The sequence below is a fragment of the Bubalus bubalis genome, chromosome 4, assembly GCF_019923935.1.
Source record: "Bubalus bubalis isolate 160015118507 breed Murrah chromosome 4, NDDB_SH_1, whole genome shotgun sequence".
Taxonomy (NCBI): Eukaryota; Metazoa; Chordata; class Mammalia; order Artiodactyla; family Bovidae; genus Bubalus; species Bubalus bubalis.
Genome location: NC_059160.1, coordinates 150,344,989 through 150,366,901, shown reverse-complemented (window position 1 = coordinate 150,366,901; position 21,913 = coordinate 150,344,989). Strand labels below are relative to the sequence as shown.

At 44.3% G+C, this 21,913-nt stretch overlaps 1 protein-coding gene across 1 annotated transcript in view; it reads right to left on the bottom strand.

The window, feature by feature from the left end:
• Positions 1-21,913, bottom strand: part of LRMDA (leucine rich melanocyte differentiation associated) — a gene marked incomplete at its 5' end in the record, with an annotated part of 1,193,353 nt that overhangs the window by 1,144,800 nt on the left and 26,640 nt on the right. The window contains one exon of the mRNA XM_044942025.2: positions 18,323-18,423. Coding sequence (XP_044797960.2) covers positions 18,323-18,423 — 101 coding nt within the window. The remainder of the gene's footprint in view (positions 1-18,322; positions 18,424-21,913) is intronic.

The window sequence follows — 21,913 nt, the reverse complement described above, 5'->3', positions numbered from 1 at the left end:
CATTCAGAAAACGAAGATCATGGCATCTGGTCCCATCACTTCATGGGAAATAGATGGGGAAACAGTGGAAACAGTGTCAGACTTTATTTTTCTGGGCTCCAAAATCACTACAGATGGTGACTGCAGCCATGAAATTAAAAGGCGCTTACTCCTTGGAAGGAAAGTTATGACCAACGTAGATAGCATATTCAAAAGCAGAGACATTATTTTGCCAACAAAGGTTCGTCTAGTTAAGGCTATGGTTTTTCCTGTGGTCATGTATTGATGTGAGAGTTGGACTGTGAAGAAGGCTGAGCACCGAAGAATTGATGCTTTTAAACTGTGGTGTTGGAGAAGACTCTTGAGAGTCCCTTGGACTGCAAGGAGATCCAACCAGTCCATTCTGAAGGAGATCAGCCCTGGGATTTCTTTGGAAGGAATGATGCTAAAGCTGAAACTTCAGTACTTTGGCCACCTCATGCGAAGAGTTGACTCATTGGAAAAGACTCTGATGCTGGGAGGGATTGGGAGCAAGAAGAGAAGGGGACGACAGAGGATGAGATGGCTGGATGGCATCACTGACTCGATGGACATGAGTCTGAGTGAACTCCGGGAGTTGGTGATGGACAGGGAGGCCTGGTGTGCTGCGATTCATGGAGTCGCAAAGAGTCGGACACGACTGAGCAACTGATCTGATCTGATACTGGTTCATCATTCAGCTGTAAGTTTGTGGCTTTTTAAACTTTCCTTCTATATATTTTCCCTGTATTTTTATAAAATGATTACTTTATAACCAGAAATAAAACTTGAAGAGCTAATTTTAGAAAGTAAACATTTCTTTGGCACAATTTCCTGTTCCTTAACCAACCCACCATTTACACTTTCTGGACCTCAATTTCCTCTGTCCAAAGAAAGTGTTAGACCAGTGGTTCTCAAACTGTGTTCCACAGAACCCTAGCATACCACAAGGGGCTTCTGAGTTACTTCAAATGACTAATTTGAATTCAACTTTTAAATTACTTTAACAATTTTTTCTAATTTAAGAGCGATATGTTCTCTCAAGTACGTTTGATACCAAATTTCAACACACTGCAGAACAGCATATTATCTTGTGCTGACAAATTAATTCATTTTATACAGATCTCCAAGTTTCTTCCTACAATTGTCTAGTTAAAAAATTTCCTGTTATTTGCAAGGTGAAATTTAAGGGGGAAAGAAAATTGTTACCATTTTCAACTACTTACTGAGTGAATTAGTATTTTGAGCGTGCACACTCTGAACCAAATGCAGGAATAATCTGAACACTGTGGCAACTATAAGATTGCATTCTGTCTCTCACCTCAATATCAAACCCAGGGTTCATCTGAGCAGCTCACTTTAAAAAATACTAAAACCATTTTACTTCATAACAGTCTATATAAATTTTTGTGGAACAAGGATCCTGCCACTAGAAAAATCATTCTTAAAAACCACTGGATTAAACCCACCTATCTCTGTCCCTCTCGTGGTATGTGGGTCTATGAAGCACAGCACAGGCACCACAGGATGAGAGGGGGACTGTTATAAAGGTAGGCCAGGTCAATGCCACTTCCACTCTTACTATATGACACTGCGGGAGGTACTTCATCAGTCTAAGCCTTGGTTTACTTGTAAACAGTTGTTGTTTTTTTAATCATAAAGTTGGGAAGGTTTAGTGAGATAGAACAGTAAGCACTAAATAACTTAGCTGATGTTACATCATTGGTACTTGTGTATGTGGGAGGAAGGAATGGCTGAATAGTGGACAGCTCAACATGACACAGTTTGCAGACAAAACTGACAAAAATGCTTTTGTCCAGCCAACAGAAATTTCTTTGCTAAATCCAGAGCAGTTGCTCTCTAGATTGCCTGGCCCATGCTCCTTTCCTCATTTCCTCACCTTCTCTATCATCTGACTAGTTTATATTTCAGAAGCACAGTCTTCTCTTAATAGTAGATCAATCTCAGATCTCCACTTTTTATCTCCCTCAGCGCTGTCTAAACATGCACCATCTAATGTTACAATTACTTCTGGGACAAGGCTTCTAAGAAGCCCTTTTTATAAAAAAAAAAAAAAAGCTAACACAGAAACTGCTAGTTACAATAGAAGTGATCAATGCAGATCAGAAATAACAGACAAGGCAAACTTTTACTAAAAGAAGAAAATCAGATAGGATAAACTTAGGGATATGGAAAATAGTCACATGCTCCTGGCAAGGAAATACACCACAGGACTACGATCTCCCTTTTGATTTGTACAAGAGTCACAAATAGCAAATGACACATGAACCCAAGCGAAATACTCTCCAAGATGATTCGGCTGAAGAAAACAGAAGTATCAAAAATGAAATTAACAACTCCAGGGATAATTGCTCTCTTGGTCCACAACCCACAGGAGCAAAACTCTTCTTACATTCAGTATTTCATTTGATCTTCACACCTCTGATAGGTGAGTACCATTATCCCCTGTCTGGAAAGTCACAACACAGATTAAATGATTTGCTCAGTAGGTCACAGATCATCTGTGATGGAGTGAAGACTAATAGTTAGGTATCCTGTCTCATGATTTCATGGTTTTTCCACCAAATCAGCTCCAGCCAAAAGTCCCCTGACTTTGTGGTCTCCAACAAAGATTCTGAGCTTCAAACTAGCAAAATTTCAGTTTCTCATTCAAAATTTAAAAATTACAATGACAATAATGCATCATGCAATACATTATATGATGTTAACTTGTTGTGGTAATCATTTTGCCATATACACATTTATCAAGTCATTATGTTGTAGACTGTCACCTAATGTGATGTGATATCAATCATATGTCAATAAAACTGGGGAAAAAATGCACCATAGTTGTGTAGTATTTAGTAATCGACAAAGCATTTGCATCCATATAAGTGATCTCCTGTGCAACTCAGAGATTTCCTGAGGAAAAAAGTGAACAGTATGCTTTGCCTGTAACTGAGACGAAAACAGAGACTCATGCTTCCTGAAAGGTTGGATGAACAGCAGCAGCAACAGGACTCACACCTGAGAGGAATCCAAAAACTATGGAGGCTCAACCCTCAGCTGCTAAGCTGCTAAGTCACTTCAGTCGTGTCCGACTCTGTGTGACCCCAGAGACGGCAGCCCACCAGGCTCCCCCATCCCTGGGACTCTCCACGCAAGAACACTGCAGTGGGTTGCCATTTCCTTCTCCAGTGCATGAAAGTGGAAAGTGAAAAGTGAAAGTGAAGTCTTTCAGTCGTGTCCGACTCCTAGCGACCCCATGGACTGCAGCCCACCAGGCTCCTCCATCCATGGGATTTTCCAGGCAAGAGTACTGGAGTGGGGTGCCACCGTGAACCCTCAGAGCCCCCTTATTAGAGCACAGTGAAGTTTGCTCTATTTTTGTTGCTGTTGACCTTCCTAAAGGAACAGGGCAAGTTAACCCAACCCAATTTTCTAGACTTCTAAAATACTAGCATCTGATGTAAAGATTCACTGCCTAAAGGTTAACCTACCGTGAAATACGATAATATAATAATAATAATATATAATATAATAATATTATATAATATATAATAATAATATAATAATAATAAATATAATATTATAAAAATTCCCAAATATAAGTTTGGGAAGAAAAACCAGCAACAATCTTGAAGCGAGAACACGGGGAGAGCTGTCCCCTGTTCATGGGCCTGGAAGACAATTTTCTGCTGCTCTACCATTTAGTTACCAACCTACACCAGCTCACCAGGCAAAGATCTCAAAGACGACAATCTATTGGAATTGTGGGAAACACAGTGGAATCCAGCACAATGTGGGAACCAAGGAGGTAGGCTTCGTGGTTGTACAAAACTGCATTTAGACCTTGGCTCCTCCCTGACCAGCTGTGTACTGTGGGGAAATCCCTTGAATTCAGCACACTCACATTTCCTGACTTTAAAAGGTGAAGAACACCTAGCTTGCCATGAGGACTTAAGAAGTAACCAGGCAAACTTACTTGTAAAGTAGAAAGAGAGACAGACACAGAGAACAAATGTAGGACACCAAAGAAGGGAAGGGGAAGTGGGATGAACTGGGAGATTGGGATTGACATGTATACACTGCTAAGTCACTTCAGTCGTGTCCGACTCTGTGCGACCCCGTAGACGGCAGCCCACCAGGCTCCCTCGTCCCTGGGATTCTCCAGGCAAGAACACTGGAGTGGGTTGCCATTTCCTTCTCCAATGTATACACTACTACATATAAAACAGGTAACTAATCAGAACCTATTGTATAGCACAGGGAACTCTGCTCAATGCTCTTTGGTGACCTACATGGGAAGGAAATCCAAAAATGAGGGGATGTATGCATATGTATGACTGATTCACTGCTGCACAGCAGAAACTAACACAACATTGTAAAGCAACTCTACCCCAATAAGATTTTTAAAAAGAAAAAAAAAAAGGTAATCAGATGAAGCCATAGATGAATGGTAGTTATTGCTATCTTTTTAGACTAGTATCATGTTTTTAAACGTCCACTATAACAAGTGAGGAATTCCCAGATCAGAAGGCATCTTCCAATAGAGGGGCACCTACCATGTGCAGGACCCTGCCCTGGGCACCCCTGAATGAGAAGCTGCGAACTCATTCTGGAAAAGTTCACACTCCATGGAGAGGGGGCAGAGTTACTACACAAGCCCCAAGGCATTCACAGAAATAATACCTTGCAAGCTCTCCCAGGGGAGAATGCACCCCATGTGCCAGCCCTTCATAAACAATGACACAAGGAAAAACAATAATAAATATAAGGATTTCTGAAAGATGAGGTTTCAAGCTGTGGTTCCAAGCCTTCTGGACAAGCTGCAGGACCTCGCTGGGTGTGAAGCAGTAGCCGTCATCTAGAAGAACTGCATTAACCATTACTCTCCTAACAGGGTAATGGCCACGTATGTATGTCAGGGCCGACACTCAGGGCCCACTCAGCCAGGGAATGGGCTGCCCTCCACCAGCTCTCTATCTCACCGTCAACAAACTTCCCAACAGTGGATGCAGTAACTCTGCTTAAGTTCTCAAAGTTGCTGTAGGTTTGGCTGTGGCCCTGCATTGTTCTAATAACTTCACCTGAATTAGTCTTCTCTCCACACTGAACATGAGAGCGTTTGCCACAGGAAGTACCACATCTCTAAGTTCCAGGTGCTGGGGAACCCGGTATGCCCTGAATATTTACAGACCTATAATAAGCAGAAGGGACTTCCTAAGAACAATGACCCAAGTCCTCAGCCCTTGCAGACATCTCCAGACAGCTCTGGGGAACCCTTGCTATCCTGAGTAGTCCCTACCTCCACTCAGCTACATGACCATCTAGGTCATGGCTGTCAGAGCCATTCAAAGACCTTGGAAGTCACTTGGCCCTCAAGTGCATCCATGGAGGAATCCAGTCGTACATGGCAGCTAGAAAGGCCACTGCAACCGTACTGGCATTCTCCAGAACATGTACCCCAGGCCTGACTTCCACCCACCAGCTAAAGAGGAAGAAGATAAGAAAAACCATCCACTACATCGTTAAATTTACCTCTACAGTCATTCTTCCGGGGTGTCACACAGTGGACTGGAAAAAATGCAATGCCCCGCAGAGGCAGGACACCGGACAGAATGACCTTCAGGAGTCACTGGTGGCCTCTGTTTTTCTATACCCCAGGTCAGCCTGACTTTCCCTACCTGAGCCCAGCCTCCAAGAACAGAATTCAGGGTGCTGGTTTGCTACATCCAATTACAACTGGAAGGAAGGTTAGCTTTCTGTGATATGATTTCAGCTCAGGCATTTGGGGAGAATTCACAAGAGCCACCAGGACAGACTCACGATTCAGCTGTCAGCACTGATGAAGACAGCCTGCCTTCCCAGGCCCACCCTCCGAGTCTTCATCACTGCCTGCTCTTGGGAGGTTTCGAATCCAGAGGAGGTGAGCTACCATGGTGATGCACTTAGAAAGGACAAGAAATTCATTCTGAAAAATAAGTCCCTGAAATAAAATTTGCACTCCACCAGGCAATTCCAACGCACCCCCAAGACTGACAGCCAAGCAGGCAAGTGCCCCCTCCTTCAGCTTCTCAAGGTGGACTGACAGGAAAGGCTCTTGACTTCATCCCCTCTTGCTTCCTGCCCCATCAACCCCACAAAAATGCTTTTCAGCAGATCCAATCATCAGAGCTGCTGCAGAACAAATATAAAAACTAATTAGAATTTCTGAGGAACAAGGCACCTCAAAACTCACATGTTTAAACATCTAGATGGGAGTCTGCCTCGGTGAAACTAAAGAGTGTCTTGGAAAAATGGAGCTTTTGCAAACAGTGTTCTGTTTGGAAAGAATTCATCTAAATTATGCCCTGTGCTGTTATTTCTTTAGCAGCACAAGGGCAAAAAAAGTTAGCTCCAATTAGGGCAACTTTAATTGTAAAATAATAAAAATGGAAAGAGGCTTCCTTTGCCACCATCCTACGTTCTTGCTCCACTCACATCTGCTGTACATCTGAGTTTGGAAAAGGAGAAAAGACGGAGTATAAAAACCAGCAGCTGAGTACAGACTACAGACAGCAACACCACTACAGATGCCCCCATTTTGACAGTGGTCAACAGCAAAAGGGTTTTTCTTCACCCATTTTCTCTCACCTCACTGCTTCTCAGAGGTGCTCACAGCTCTCTCTGGAGGTATACAATATCTGTAAATTATCTATTTTTGGTAAACAAAGCCACACAGAGAAATCATCAATTTCTCTTGAACATATACCAAACTAAATCATGCTCAAACTCCAAGTATCGCCCCCCACCTCTAACTGTGAAAGTCTTTTCTGCTCCAAAGGTCCATGCATTTAGTAAAATAATTTGAGACTTCATCAGGAAGGCCATTATGCTGGCAAACATTAAATAATTCAAATGAGTCCTTGTATATAAATATTTCACATCAGATACTGATTTCCGAATGAAGTGCACATGAAGAATGACCACACTAAGCAGTGTCCGAGTACATTCTGGTGTTCCAAAATACAGGCAGCATCTTACTGCAACAGAAAGACTGAATTCCACACAAGGTCACACATGATTACATGTACCATCTACATACAAATAAAACTGCTGCCTCTGAGTCCCATTCCTATCAGATTCAGAACGTATCCAGTGGAATCTTCAAGAAGAGCAAAGTAAAAGGCTTTGAAACACAGTTTTAATTTATTAAACTGCTTCATTTTCAGGGGATTAACAGGGCTTTGATAAGGTTACAACTGATGCTGAATACTTGAACCACCATGTCCTGACAACACTCAATTTTAACCTTGGGTGAGACCAAGGTGAGATTTTAAGCACTACCAACCTTTAAAAATCTCTGGTTGCTAGTCCCCTTCCTGTATCAAAAAGTAGAGGGAAAAAATCTTGTTTCTAAAAGTTGCGAGGAAAAAAAAAAAGCAGGGCTGAGATGTGACCCCAAGCCTTAAAACACGCACAGGTTTTCCCTGAGAGGCACAAACAGCAGTCTTGTTAAAAGAGGTGAACGAAGAACAGAGACGCATGATCAACATCATTATCCAGGGCTCCGGGCCGCACAGAATAAACCAGCTCGAAACACACGCGCGCTGAAACCCCACAACTTTCCAGGCAACCTCAGGAGTGCAACAGCCCAGGATCCCGGCCAACCTTGAAATGTGGAAAGGAGAAAGTGGGTCCTTGCTGGAGCCCCTCCCCTAGCCTCTCCAGAAACACTGGCCGATCCTTCCCTGTCCCTTCCCTGAGTACCCAAAGAAAACAGCATAACAAGAGCGAGTGGGTTTAAACCAAGTGAAATATGTCCACCTCCTCCTACCCCAAGCCAGCAGCACAAAACACAGCAAATTAACACACACATATAATCCCCAAATGTATCCTCCAGGAAAGTACCACATCATTGATTGAGACAAGATTTCGTGCATGCACACACACATACACACACACACACTCAAACTTTCTTTTACCAGGACAATAGCCGAGAAGAAAACACAATCCCTCAAGACTTAGCAAAAGCTAAATCCTGTCTCCCCTTAGCTGCAGCATTCGGCTGGATGTAGCTAAATTCACAAAATGTTCCCTTGGCATTTAAATTCTCTTTTTCTTTCCTTTTATTCTCCTTGTAAGCAGAGTTGGGGGGTGGGTGATGCATAATACGTCAAAAGACAAAGCAACTTCAAAACAAAATCAGTTATTTGTAAACAATCCTTGTGGGGATTTCTGCCCCTCCTCTCCCCCCACCCCAAGAAAAACAGCCCTGCCAGTTGTAATAGAAAGCCAAGTACAGATAAATCAATTAGCTTGCTAATTTCTCCCCTCTCATTTATTTAGCTCTGCACTGTATTTGTCGTAATTGACTACAATTATGTTAATTACTAACTCCAGTATAATTACTATATTTATTGTCATTGAGCATGCGATGTACCCACAGCAAAGCTGGCATTTGTCGGGCATCAAGAAACCAAACTGTCGAGAGGTGATTCTCGGCAAACTGGCGGATGTGGCTTTGGCAAATGAAAGGGCAAAAGAGATTTCATGCAATGTTAGTTTGAAAGCACCGGTTCATTAAGGATATTAATTTTCTGATAACTACACATTTAAGCGTGACACACTCGCGCAGTATCTACAGGATTTCGCAATTATTAATGCGTGACAGTTTCAAATGCTAAGTGAATCAATTAAACAGCAGCATTCACAATTTGAGAAGAGATAACTGCTTCATAACTACCTAGGACTACAATTTTCACATGACAAAAAAGAGCCATTGAGGCGCCTTCAAAACCTGACAGGTCAAGAAAGAAGTTTGAAACAAAAGCACCTTACAACCATCATCTCTCCTCTTTACTTGTCAGATCAACTTTGCTAGTGTCTCCCCAGAAACAGCATCACATGCCAGCTGCCACAAGGTGATTTTTCATGTCTTGTCAAAGAAATCTTTTATTCTATTTGCTCTGCATTAACATGTTACATTTATTGATCAAGGGCCTGTTCCTCAGCCACAGCAGGGCACTGAGCTCTCCATGCCTACGGGGCTTTGATGTCCCGGTGACATTCGAGCCCGAATAATGCACATACTAAATGGATTTAATGCAGAAATGTGTTTGGGTCTGACAGTTACATTAATAACAGCCCCTCACACTGATAAATATGCAATTGCTACTATTAAGAGTTACCCAATTATGGGGAAAATATTTCTCTACCTTATAAATAAATCCATCAGGAGAAAAAAAAAAAAGTTTTAACAATGGTGCATTTTCTTAAAACACTTCTCCAGCTGCAGAAAACAGGCCGTGTGCGGGGGTTAACTCCCCCTCTCCCCACCCTCCTCTCCAATTGTTTTTAGTAAGTCTTGCTTTATCTCAAAAATGGTTCAGGGATTTAAAAAAAAAAAGGCTCTTTTGTCGGTCTTCCCTGCTCTACCCGTCTCTTATTTCTTCAGAATCAGAGAAAAAGCAGACACCCAGGAGACTGAAAAATTGGGTTCTGTATAAACTCAGAGAGGAGCTTAAGGGAGGTGGTGCAAAGGTGGGGGGCACATAGCTGATCCCCATAATGATGGGTCTGGAGGAGGAGGTGTCTTTTTCTTTAAACTCTAAAACGAAACCTGAGCATGTGTGTATGTCTCTCCCTCGTTTAAAACCCTGAGCAACCTTGTGCTGCAGCACTGATGAGGGTGAGAGTGCAAAGGCGAAGAGAAAGCAGCTGGGACAGAAGAGGGCTTTTATGGGGAAAGTCTCGGCCAGGGAGCGCTTGTAGTTATCACATCCCTGCAACTAAACACAGACACCCAGCAAAAAAAGCGTAATCGCTCCCCTTTCATCATAAAGGGGCAGGAACAGCTGAAATCACCAACACGGCAGTCCCTGAGGAGACAAGAGGAACAAGGCTTTTCACGAGGTGGGTGTGTGCATGCAAGTGAGTGCAAGTCCAAGCGTGCGTACGCGCGTGCACACGTGCGCGCGCACACACACACCTTCTTTTCCCTTCAGAACCAAAAGTCAAGTACACAGTCATCTGTCTCAAGGTTCTTCATCCCGAGGCTGCAACAGCAGAGCCACGGCAAACGCTAAGCCACTTCTTCCCCTGACAGTGGCCATGGCCATCTAAGGCACACCCAGGGTGGGAGGGAGGTGGTGGCGATAAAAGGGATGAGGTCTTTGGGAACCCTCAACTCCCAGCCGACCCAGGCCTCACAAGGTCTTTGTACATCAGGAAGGCTTGGAATAAACTGGAGAGAGAAGGAAATGTAACAGACACAGCTCTAAGGCTTCTTTGGGCTCCAACCTGGAGCTGTAGGAGCCACTCTGATCCTGCTACTGTGAATTCTACAGGTCATTTGTGATTTTAAAAAACAAACCCCCCTCCAGGGGGGAAAAATGACTGCCCATCTTCAAAGAAAACACTGATTTAAATCATGAGAATCAATCTAGAATAACTGTAAAGCTGAAGTCAAACCACAGGAGCCATTTAATCCCAGCTCTCCCATTTAACCATCAGTGTGGTCTGAGGGAGATTTCCTCCTTTATCTGGGCCTCAGTGGCTCCATATGTAAAAGGCTGGTGCAAAGACTGAATGAGCTGACACCCAGTAGGTGTTCTGCCCAGCCTTACGTAGCATGTAGCATGTACTCCATGACACCGGTCCTGTGTTAATAAGAAAATAAACATGATGACTGGTATCACTTATTTGAGCCCTTGTCCCTGGACTCCTTTGCACAACCTAGCTAGTCACCTCTGGGTACTTATCTCAGGGCTGCTTTCTCTCATGAAGCGAGCCATTCCCAAGCTCTCTCTGACAGGACCCAAAGGTCCTCCTCGACACAGTGCAGCCGGCATGGCAGAGGGAAGGCTCTTTTGTCCAAAGCTGTCTTACTTTGGCCTCACCCAAAGTAAGGTGAGGCCTTACTCCAGGCCTCACCCACTAAATGCTTACCCCATCAATGTGATAGAACCTCATGGTTTAGAAGATGCAAGACCAGTGAGTAGAGAGTCAGAAAGGGTTAAGCTCACCTGTTTCTCCCGGCTCCTATTCCCTCAAATCACCACTGCCTCCAGCAGCCACCCTGATAGCACAGAGCAGCATCACCACGTGCATAATGATGACCTCAGAACAGAGCAGGGCAGAGGGAGAGGGGGGAGCAGCAGGCGGGGCCCAAGCTCCAAACAGCTTAGGGGGAGAAACTTTACCAAGAAAGGAAACCCAAGATTTTGGGTTTCTGGTCCAGTGGTTAAGATGCCACACTTTCAGAGCAGGGGGTACAGATTCAATCCCTGGTCTGGGAACTAAGATCCTACATGCCACAACGTGAGGCTAAAAAAATAAGAAAAAAAATAAAAATAAACACAAGATTCTGAAGGAGTTAAATGGGTGAAATGAGAAATAAAAGGCTTTCACTTAAAATGTCTAGGAATTTCTCATCCTGGAGGCAACCCTGTATGGAGACAAGGTTTATGAAAGCCCTTTCTAAACCACACTGCAAGTCATATTTGCACAGAGGTGCACCATGTCTAAGAAAGCTGAACCTCAGGAAAGCCCCATGTCCTCTCAGACAACTCTCACCAATTGCTCACCACTTTCCCAGCTTGGTCTTATACTCTATGGCTCAATACCCCCATTTTCTGGCCAATGGGTGGAAATCTGAAAATTTTGTGGGGAGAGAGGCAGGAAAGTACCATATAAACCTCTTTTGCAGTGGCCTGCTACCCCTCCCCTCACCATCTTCCCTCCCTCCCTGTTTGACTTGAAGCTGTTTTTGGTAATAACACAGTCACAAAGGGCTTCCCCACTGGCTCAGAGAGTAAACAATCTGCCTGCAAGAGACACAGGAGATGGAGGTTCGATCCCTGGTTCGGGAAAATCCCCTGGAGGAAGATATGGCAACCCACTCCAGGATTCTTGCCTGAAAAATCCCAGGTACCAGAGGGACCTGGTAGGCTGCAGTCCTAAGGGTCACAAAGAGCTGGACACAACCGAGCAACTAAGCTTGCGTGCACAGTCACAAAGCTTACTTCAGAAAGTGCCATAAATCAAGAAATATAAGTCTTGCAGTCTTGCTACTGAGACATTAAATATTACCTGCCAGCTCGTTTTCCACTTCACCTTTTGACTGTATGTTCAGCTGGCAATTAGAGACACTAGACTGGCCAATGATATTTTTAGAACCAAAAAAAAAAAAAAAAGGCGGGGGGGTGGGGGGTGGGTTACTTTTCATAGCATTGCCCAGCTCAGAGAGAACACGGCTTCTAATATGTAGACCCTGCCTCCTTTCATCACTCAAGGGTTATCAAGACCCTAGAACTATTGTGAAAATTCACCAACAGTTTCTCTTATTAAACCTCGTCTTTCCCATCATCATCTCTTCTTCTCAAGTCTCACCAACAAGAGCTCTGTTGCCACCCCCACTCCAATATCAGTGAGCTCCCCAAGTAAGACCACTATATTTGGGATTTGAAAACAAATATGAACAAGGCCCCTGATGGCAAGAAATAGTTTGATGAAGATCCAATACCAACAGAACATGCCCTTTGAGCTGTTCTCCTAAGAGTCTAGGCAGGGAACTCTCCCTTACTCATTCCTACTGTAATTTGAACAAAGGAATGCTTCTAGTTGAGAATGATGATAAATGTGTGTAAGATAAAGTGGGTTTAGCCTATGCAATGTCAGACAGTTGGCAAACCAAGGTATTTGTACCAGTTAGAAGAGGCTAGGCTATGCTGTATTACATATTCTGTCTTATGACACAAATTTCTCATTTACAATCTATGTCCAACATAGATCAGCAATGGATTCTGGCCATTTATGGTCAGAACCCAAGACTGACAATCATAGCAAGCAGAAGAGAAAGTTGCAAATTATGTGCTGGCTCTTAAAGTTTCTGCCCATTGGTCATACCAAAGGGTACAAAGGTGTGCAAACATACCACATGCAGAAAGAGGAAATCTTGAATGTTTGTGAGGAATCCCAATGACTATCAGAGAGTGAAATCGCCCTTATGGATAGTCAAGGGTTGGTTTTTAGCTTCACTAGTGCCATATTTAAGAACAAACCCTGGCTATGCTTACTTAAGACCTATTAATTGTGTTAAGCACTTTATACACAGTTGGCTTCCCTGGTAACTCAGACGGTAAATAATCTGCCTGCAGTGCAGGAGACCCAGGTTCAATCGCTTGGTCAGGAACATCCCCTGGAGAAGGGAATGGCTACCCAGTCCAGTATTCCTGCCTGGAGAATTCCATGGACAGAGGAGCCAGGCGGCTACAGTCCATAGGTCGCAAAGACTCAGACATGACTGAGTGACTAAACCGCCACTTTATACAGTTATACATTCAATATTTTTGTAACTAGCCCAAGGGCAGTTAAACAACTAGTGAAAGACAGTCATAAGATTTCAAGACAGGACGGTCTGACCACGAAGCCTTGGTTCTTTTCATTACACTGCCCATTCTCCCAACTGGGAAGCAAGCTCACAGGCCCAGTTCTGCCCAGCTGTTAGTAAACAGGCATCGATGTGGTGGTATGTTCATCCTCAAAGATCTGCCAGTGCACCCAGTGTCCACCTCTCTGCCTGGTGGGAAGAACAGAGCCACGATTTTACTGGAGCTGCCCAACTCCCCAGTCATCACTGTCATCCTTGACAAAGGAACCAGCACTGGTGATGGCAGAGGATTCTCTGTATTGATCAGAGAAGTAAAATATGAAAACCTCAAAAGGAAAAAACCAACAAAAAAAAAAGAGTTAAAGGAAGAGTTTGGGACAATGAATATTCAAATATTCCTGGTAGCATAGATTGGTATCACCTCTCAGGGGCAACTTGCCATCTGCATCAAGGCCTTCTGACTATTCTATCCCCAGGAATTTGCCCCAAACAACTGATCATAGATATTCATCAGTGAGTATCACAAGGCAATTTATAAGAGAGATTTATAACAGTAAAAATCTGGAAACAATTTAAATGTCCAACAATAAGAAATAAGAATTAGAAGGACTGATGCTGAAATTGAAGCTCCAATACTTTGGCCACCTGATGTGAAGAACTGACTCATTGGAAAAGACCCTGATGCCGGGGAAGATTGAAGGTGGGAGGAGAAAGGGATGACAGAGGATGAGATGGTTGGATGGCATCACCAACTCAATGGACATGAGTTTGAGCAAGCTCCAGGAGTTGGTGATGGACAGGGAAGCCTGGTGAGCTGCAGTCCATGGGGTCACAAAGAGTCAGACACAACTGAGCAACTGAACTGAAGAAATGAGAAACCATTAAAACATGTAATGCAGTATTTATTGAGATGGGAATATGCTTCCAACACAATGTAAGCAACAGCATCATTTAAAAGATATTTGGCATCATGAAACACCCAAGACAATAAAATGTTAACAGTGGAGCTTCCTGGGTGGTAAGATTATCAACGAAAATTTGAAAGAGGGTTTCTGTCATACCCTTCTGGTTTTCCCAAGATTTCTATACCAATCATAATTTTATTACTTAGCAGACTGTCTTCAAAAAATAAAATCTAAAGTACACTCTCATGTAGATATAAACATGGATGGATACATGATCATTAACACATCCAAGTGCAAGGGACACAACTTCACTCCTCTTGGCTGTTACCTAATAAGCTTCCTAAACCCTCTGTGGCCATTACAGGGGAGATGGCAGGATCCTACCTACCCCTGGGAATCGTGTCCAGAGAGCTGGTCCCAGTGCATTGTCTTTGTGGCTCACCTGGGTCTCATCTAGTCATAACAGGAAGAATGAGATCCAAGTTGAGAGACTAGGTATGTCTGAGTCTTTTAAGGGAGCAAGGAATTTTATTTGGACCTTTGTCTTGCTTCTCTTTCCAACCTGTCAAGGAACATACTTGGTCCAGGGACTTTCATCCTCCCAGGACAGAGTCACAGAAGCAAGACAGCCTCAATTTCCAAGACTTTTTGCATAGAGAAGTAACCAGTCTACTACTGTACAACCCAATCGAGGGAGGGATGGATTCATAGCTAATGCAGGAGAGAAGACCCTGAGGTGTAATGGGAAGAAAAAAATAATGTTTCAGAGCTTACAAATCCATAACCACCCTCCCCTCCAGCACGAATGGGTAGCCATAGAGCAAATCAGCAGAAACATCACTTTCGTGAACAAAATTAACAATGATGATGGTGAATGGCTTTGAATTAACAGCAAGACAACAGAGAAGGATGTCCTGATCATGAGTGGTTAACTGAAGCCTAGTGCCTCTCTTTTAACTAACATCTTGGCAAGAAGTAATACGAATCTAGTCCCACGAGACATTCTCATGTTAGTATATGCATGGACTAACTCTGGAGGATGACAAAGATCAACTACCAATAGTTACCAGTGCAGGTGGGAACCAGGAAGCAAAGGACATATATGTAAGGGAGAGTTTCTTTTCATTGGTTACAGGTTTGTTCCTTCTAAAAATTGTGCCATGTGTACTATTAAATATTTGTAAATGAATAAGCAGAACTCCTTGCCTAAAAACAAGCTTCAGCCTAAAGCACAAACAGATTGCAGCTGATTCTGTTATTTATGGGAGTAGCAAAATTTGTATTAGCAGCTATGGCTCCATTTAAGGCAACACCCTGACATGACTCTCTGGATGAGATAAGGAAGCCGGCAGAGATGTCCTATAAGAAGAAGGGGGGTGAGTCTTCCAAACATAACAAAGTGAGAAGAATTTTGTGTTTCTGAGGGTAGCCCTGGAAAGAAGATAAGGGACATGGAAAGCAGAGAAAGTGGCTGGGAAAGAGGGGCACCAGGTCACATGCAGGAGGCCTGATCCTGATGAGAGGAACAGCCAGGGAGAAACTCCCCAGGGCAAGGGAGTACCCAGAAGACTTCAGGAACAACACTATCCCAGCATCTCCCGCTGCACGCAAAATTACCACCCTACCTCTCCCAGTACACTTTGAACTGGCATAATACACAGTAATGTTGTACTGAGCTTCAAGGAAGATGAAGGGGGTGTCAAGAGTGGGACCAGATAGGCTGCCAAGAGGGAGAGCAGAAGACAGAGCAGAGAGTTAGAACCACCAGCTACGGTAAATCCAGGTGCAGAGCAAATATAGGGTGATATGCTCCCTGCCAAATCCCGTGGAAATGACAAGATGGGGCTGGGAAGAAACCTTTTACAAAAGGTGGGACAGGGATCTGCAGTATTTCCTCTGGATATGACGATCCCTTCAGCCTGGTAGGAATCACATTCCCACTTGTGTGGTAGGTAAGTTCATGATCTTTCTCTTCCCTTCTCCCTTTCTCTCCCCAAAGAGGAATTAGACAAGCATCTAAACCATCTTTGAATTTTTATCCAACTGAAGGCAAAGGACCTGCATAAACTTACATCTTCCTCTGACACCCAAGAGAAACAGTGCCACCTCCCCTTATTTACCTAACCCCCAAGTTAGGTAAATAAGACCATCCAAGATGAGTCAATCTCACCATAACCACATCAAGTCAGAGTTACTCTTCTGCATTCTGGTCTGTAACTCCTTCCAGCTTACCCAAGTTCTAATATAAACACTTCCATGAGACCTCACCCCTCCATGGCTCATCCCTGCCCCAAGCCAGCTTCAACTCACACATTGACCACAGCACAAGCAAGAACAGGTTCCTGACCAGATCTTTTGAGGGATCATTCCTCAAATTCGACACTTACAAAAACTCTTCTCCTCTCAACAAAAAGTTAACAAAAGTCTTAATTCCTCTCTCTTTTTTTTAACCTATCTCCTTCTCACAAAATTTCCCTGCCTCCAGACCCCATCATTTCCTATGATAAATCCTTAAAGATCCAGCCTCTCAGAGCCAAGAACCCCTTCTCATCAGAGAGGCAGGGCGCCATAATGCGACAAAGACAGCTCTGTTTCCCCAGACCTGACAGCCTAGTCCCATGACCTGTGGCTGCTCACACCCCCTCCCAGGGCCCAGCCTCCTCAAACCCACATCCGGGCTCCCAGCAGCAAGGCAGCCACTGCCTGAGTCAAGAGCCCCAAACACCCAGAGGCCAGTCACATGGGAAGAAGCCTCTGCCCAGGCCTACTCTGGGGAGCTGTTTAGGTGCACACGTGTCTCAGGCACCATCCGTTGAGACTCTATTCTGTCCCCTTCTTGGGAAGGGGGGACAGACCAAATCTTTCATTTGTTCAAAGTCAGAGTTTATTTGGCACCCTCTTATCACTCTGTATTATTCTGTGACTTTTCCGTTTCCACATCTTCTCAGAAGCCCACAAACCCCTTGAGAGTCAGGGAGCACACTGTGCCCACTCCCTTCCAACACAATTCCCTGGATGCCCCTTCTGTGGAGACGATGTATCTCAGCACAGCCGTGAGCTCCTAAGCACCAGCCCATGAAGCTCTGCTGGCTTCGCTTAAAGTCCCTTCCACCCTCTGGTGCCTTCAAGCCCCAAGCTTTGTCCATCTTCGCTGGAATCTGTAATGCCCGAGTGTCCTGCCTTGAAGAGAAGAGACTCCACACTGTGGAGGAAGTAAAGTACCAGAGCCCTGGGGTGGGACTCCAGCTCCTCATCTCTCCGTCCACCTGGAGACAGTCTGTTCCATCAGAGGATAGCACGGCTCTCAAGGAACACTTAGGAGAAAGCTCTGAGTGGAGCCACCTCCTTAGGAAAAGCCACCACCCAGATCCCTGCCCATTTATCCCACTGATATCTGCTTTCCTAGAACCTCCCAGCACCTTCCCCCGAGTCCCCAGACCAGTCACAATTCAGAACCTTTCAGGAAGAAATAACTGTTTTCTCCATTGGAATAATATAGACAATCACACTTACCTTCTCTGCCAAGTCTGGAACAGTTGTTTGAGCTTCCCTCCCACCTACCCCATGCCAACAGCATTGGAATTACTTTGAAATACCATCTGGGAGAAATCATCATCACAAATATTTGAAGTTTCAATTCATAAAAAGGCAAAGAAGAAAAAAAAGAAGAAGAACACACACACTCTACCTGGGATTCAGCAAATCTTTGCGCGATGGGGTCACCCACAAAAGCATCCCTAAATGCCCCCAACTCACCTGCTGGTTCTCTCTCTCTTCCTCTCCAAGAGTTTTCTAGTGTGACGCACGGGCATCAGGGAGGAAGGAAAAGAACAAAGTGACACTGACAGCCCCCTGGTGGGGACACACGTGGGCCAGAAGACACTCGCTGTTTTGTGGGTGCAAGAGGGGAGCCAGAGGACCTCGTGAAGCAGAGTCACACCTTTGGGGTCCCTTTGGAGACCTGGGCTGTCTGGCTTTTATCTGCAGGCCTTCACCATGGGGCCTGGGTCTCCCAGGCCTGGTCTGTCTCACGAAGGTTACATACCTCAGAAGGTTAAAGCTCAGATCAAGCCTCTTTGCAAAGTGTCCACAGTCCCTGCCGAGGTGCTCTGGGATCTCTCTGCAGTCCTGGCCTATGTAGGACACCTGGAAATCAAAATGCAACAGAAACAATGTGGCCAACGGAAATCACCCAGCTGCTCACAGCCCTGCGCCACTGATCCGATGATTGCTTCCGCAACTTGAAACACGCGCTCTGCACACAAGAAGGTCCCATTTGCGGCTGTTTCCCTGATCAAGTCAGCTTCGGGACTTGGCTTCAGGGACTCTGCCAACAGCTCCCCTTTCTTGGTACACTTAGCATGATGGAGACTAATCCCAGCACAAGGGAAATTGGACTGAAATTAGCCGGATTCAGATGTCCAAAAAAAAAAACCCCAACGTCAGAGCATGCTGATATAATCACAGCAATCAGCCTCCCACTCAGGGGCCTTCCCAACAGCTGCCCCTCGGCTCTCCTGCTCCCTCTCCTTGGCTGCCCTACCCTCCTCAAATACCCTGTTATGCACATTACCTCACAAGACACAGCAGATGCACTTACCAGCATTCAACCTGCAGGGTGCTGGAACAAATAGGGCTGGACAAGAAAACCTCCCCAGACCGCCAACCCCATCCTATTACCACCATGTATAAAATGTCCTCCGAACTCTGAACAGAGCCGACTCGAAGGCGACAGGGCAATGACGGGTGGCCAGAGCTTCCAAGACTGTCCTCCAGGGAGCCCCTGGCAATCAACCCCATTCTGCTGGCAGAGGTGTTCCCTTAAGCATTCTTTTACTTACTTTTATTATTATTATTTACCTAATGTATGCCCAAATATTAGGAGGCTGAACTGAAATTTGACCCCAAAATTTCTGACTGGGAGGTCAGAGGGCTTTCTCACTGCTCCAAGCACTGAGTTTTTGAAACCTATTTTTACAGGTAGCAGTGAAGGCAGGACTGGCAACTAATTCCAAAACCAGTAAGACAAACCAGTGACCAGTCAGCAGTGGGCCACAATACATGATGCTTTCCCACAAAAGGAGCCCATCCTCAACTGCTCAGTAGAAATTCCAGCTCATTACAAGGCTACAGCCTTGATCCTTTTTGCCTTGCAAACCTTCATTCTTCCACATACAGTCAAGACATCCTGGAATGAGAGGTGTCCTAGGGGGTGGAGGTAGGGGTGGAGTGGTTGTGATTCCTAATTGAGAATAAGAATATGGTGGCCAACTTGCATCTTCAGTATTACGTTAAAACGGTTAAAATTACTCTGACCATCGTAGAACTATACAACTGCACTTTCATATGGCTCCACCTATAAAACAAGTCACATTGCACCCTGGCACCCTCAATTTTTCAAGTCATCTCTCAACCCTTTCCTATCCAGTGGGGACCAATTGCTAACAATATAATATCCTGTATTCACTATCCTTCAGTAACTTCATTACTGGAAGATTAAAATGGGGAGAAAAGACAGAAAAAAAATAGCTGATTCCAATAAAATAATTTTGACTCAGGAAGATACAGACTAAAAACTAAAGGGCTGTAAGTTCAATATGGTAACCTCTCCCTTCTGAACATAAGAGCCACCTATCTTCTCATGTAACAAATTAAGTCCTGCTTCCAAGCAGAGATTAAGGATTCTCCAGAGAGACTGGAGAATCTAGGGACTTCACTCAGCTGCTCACCATCAGCAGCTGCTTCTGCATTATATGTTCATGCTGACCCCTAGGCCCATGGTGCTCACCTGAAAACCTATCCCTTTTACCCATCTTATACATATCAGAATAATTCAAGACCTCCATTATATATGCAGCAGAAAGCCTGAGCTTTCAGTGTGGAAACTGAGTTCTTTCCTCATAGGTTACAAAGGATTAAATTTAGCAGGGACTCAGTCAAAATCCTTCATGCTTTATATGAGGAAACTAAGACTCCAGAGGCCTGCCCTGCATAGTACATCTTCTTAAGGACAGTCTGGACCACATTCTGCACCAGGAATAAGGACCTTCAACATGGAGGCCATGGAATTCTTAAATATGCACATGACAATGTGGATATTCTTGATCAACAAATGCCAGATAGCTATCATCATGTTTTGGCCTCAAAATGAGTCTTCCTAGCTGAAAGATCTAGAACTATCTCATGATGCCATGTCAAAGGTCCCAGAAGAGCATTAGAGCCTGCAGAAAGAGGAATATTGGCTCCCTTTTATCTTCTGTAGAATTCCACTTCAGAGCAAACAAACATTAAGGAGAGTTACCACCATGAAGCATTCAACCACTCACAGCATGTCGGACAAAACTGCCATTAGCTTGTTTTATTCCATGATCTTAACATCACAGAGCATCCCGGGTGGCTCAGCAGTAAAGAATCCGCCTGCCAAGCAGGAGAAATGGGTTTGATTCCTGGGTCAAGGAGAAGGAAATGGCAACCAACTCCAGTATTCTTGCCTGGGAAATCTGAGGAGCCTGGCAGGCTACAATCCATGGGGTCGCAGAAGAGTTGGAAATAACTGAAAGACTAAACAACATTACTGAATCCCAGGAGAACTAAACAAAGCACAACTTGCTCCTATTTCACAGAGATGAAGACCAAGTCTCCAAATTTACTAAGAACACTAACTTGATAAGCCATGTATATGTTTGGACCACCTTCGCAGTAAACTGGAAGCTTTTTGAGATGGGAGTTAAGTCAACCATGCTGAAGGGTTCAAATTGGCTGGAAAAGGCTTAAAAGCAGCAAGCAGTCACTGCCAGACACGGCAAACAACACCCATAATGAGAGGAGAGACTTATTTAAGAAGTGCTGCTGAGTGGAAGACATTACATCTCAGGCTGTCAGGAGACTTCTTGAAGCATGGGACCACCTAACATAAAACAGGAAACTAGAAGAGCCAGAGCAAAAACAGTCTGTGTCTTCACTAAACAAGAGAAGGGATGTAGAGGTTAACAGATTTAAATGCCACTGAAGCAAGAGCCCACCCAAAATGAGAAGGCACTGCGTTTAGTCAATTATCTTGATTTTGAATGAAATGAAGAACAAAGTTTCATACTTTTAGTTTGCCTATCGTATGTAATATGTACCCCCAAGACTTCGATTGTGTGGAATTACAATAGAAAAAGACACCATTATCAGGGAAATGAAAACATATCAAGTTCAAGACCCCTATAGAGATGAGTACCAGAAAGAAAAATAATATCTTGGCAGGATCTCCACATGTACACACATTCAGCTCTCTAAGCAGAAGCTGCAGAAAATTACCAAACTGCAAGACACGGAAGGTTTGTCTTTGCAGTTGAGATAGTCTGGCTCACAGATTTTGAGGATGGGGGGAGTGTTGTCAGTAGTCAGATTGAAAGGAGGTTATTTCAGGATGCCTGCCCCCACTTGGAGGTGAGGCATCCTTAATTTTAGATTTGCAGTACTGAAAGCTCCATGCATAGAAAGAACTCTAGTCATGAATCGGCATCCCGGTGCTGCTACTTGACTAGCTGCATTACCTTGGATAGGCCACAATCTCAGACTCTGTTTCTTCTTCTATACACTAAACACTAAGCACCTCCAAAAGGTGCTAAGAATAATGTAACAACTCATA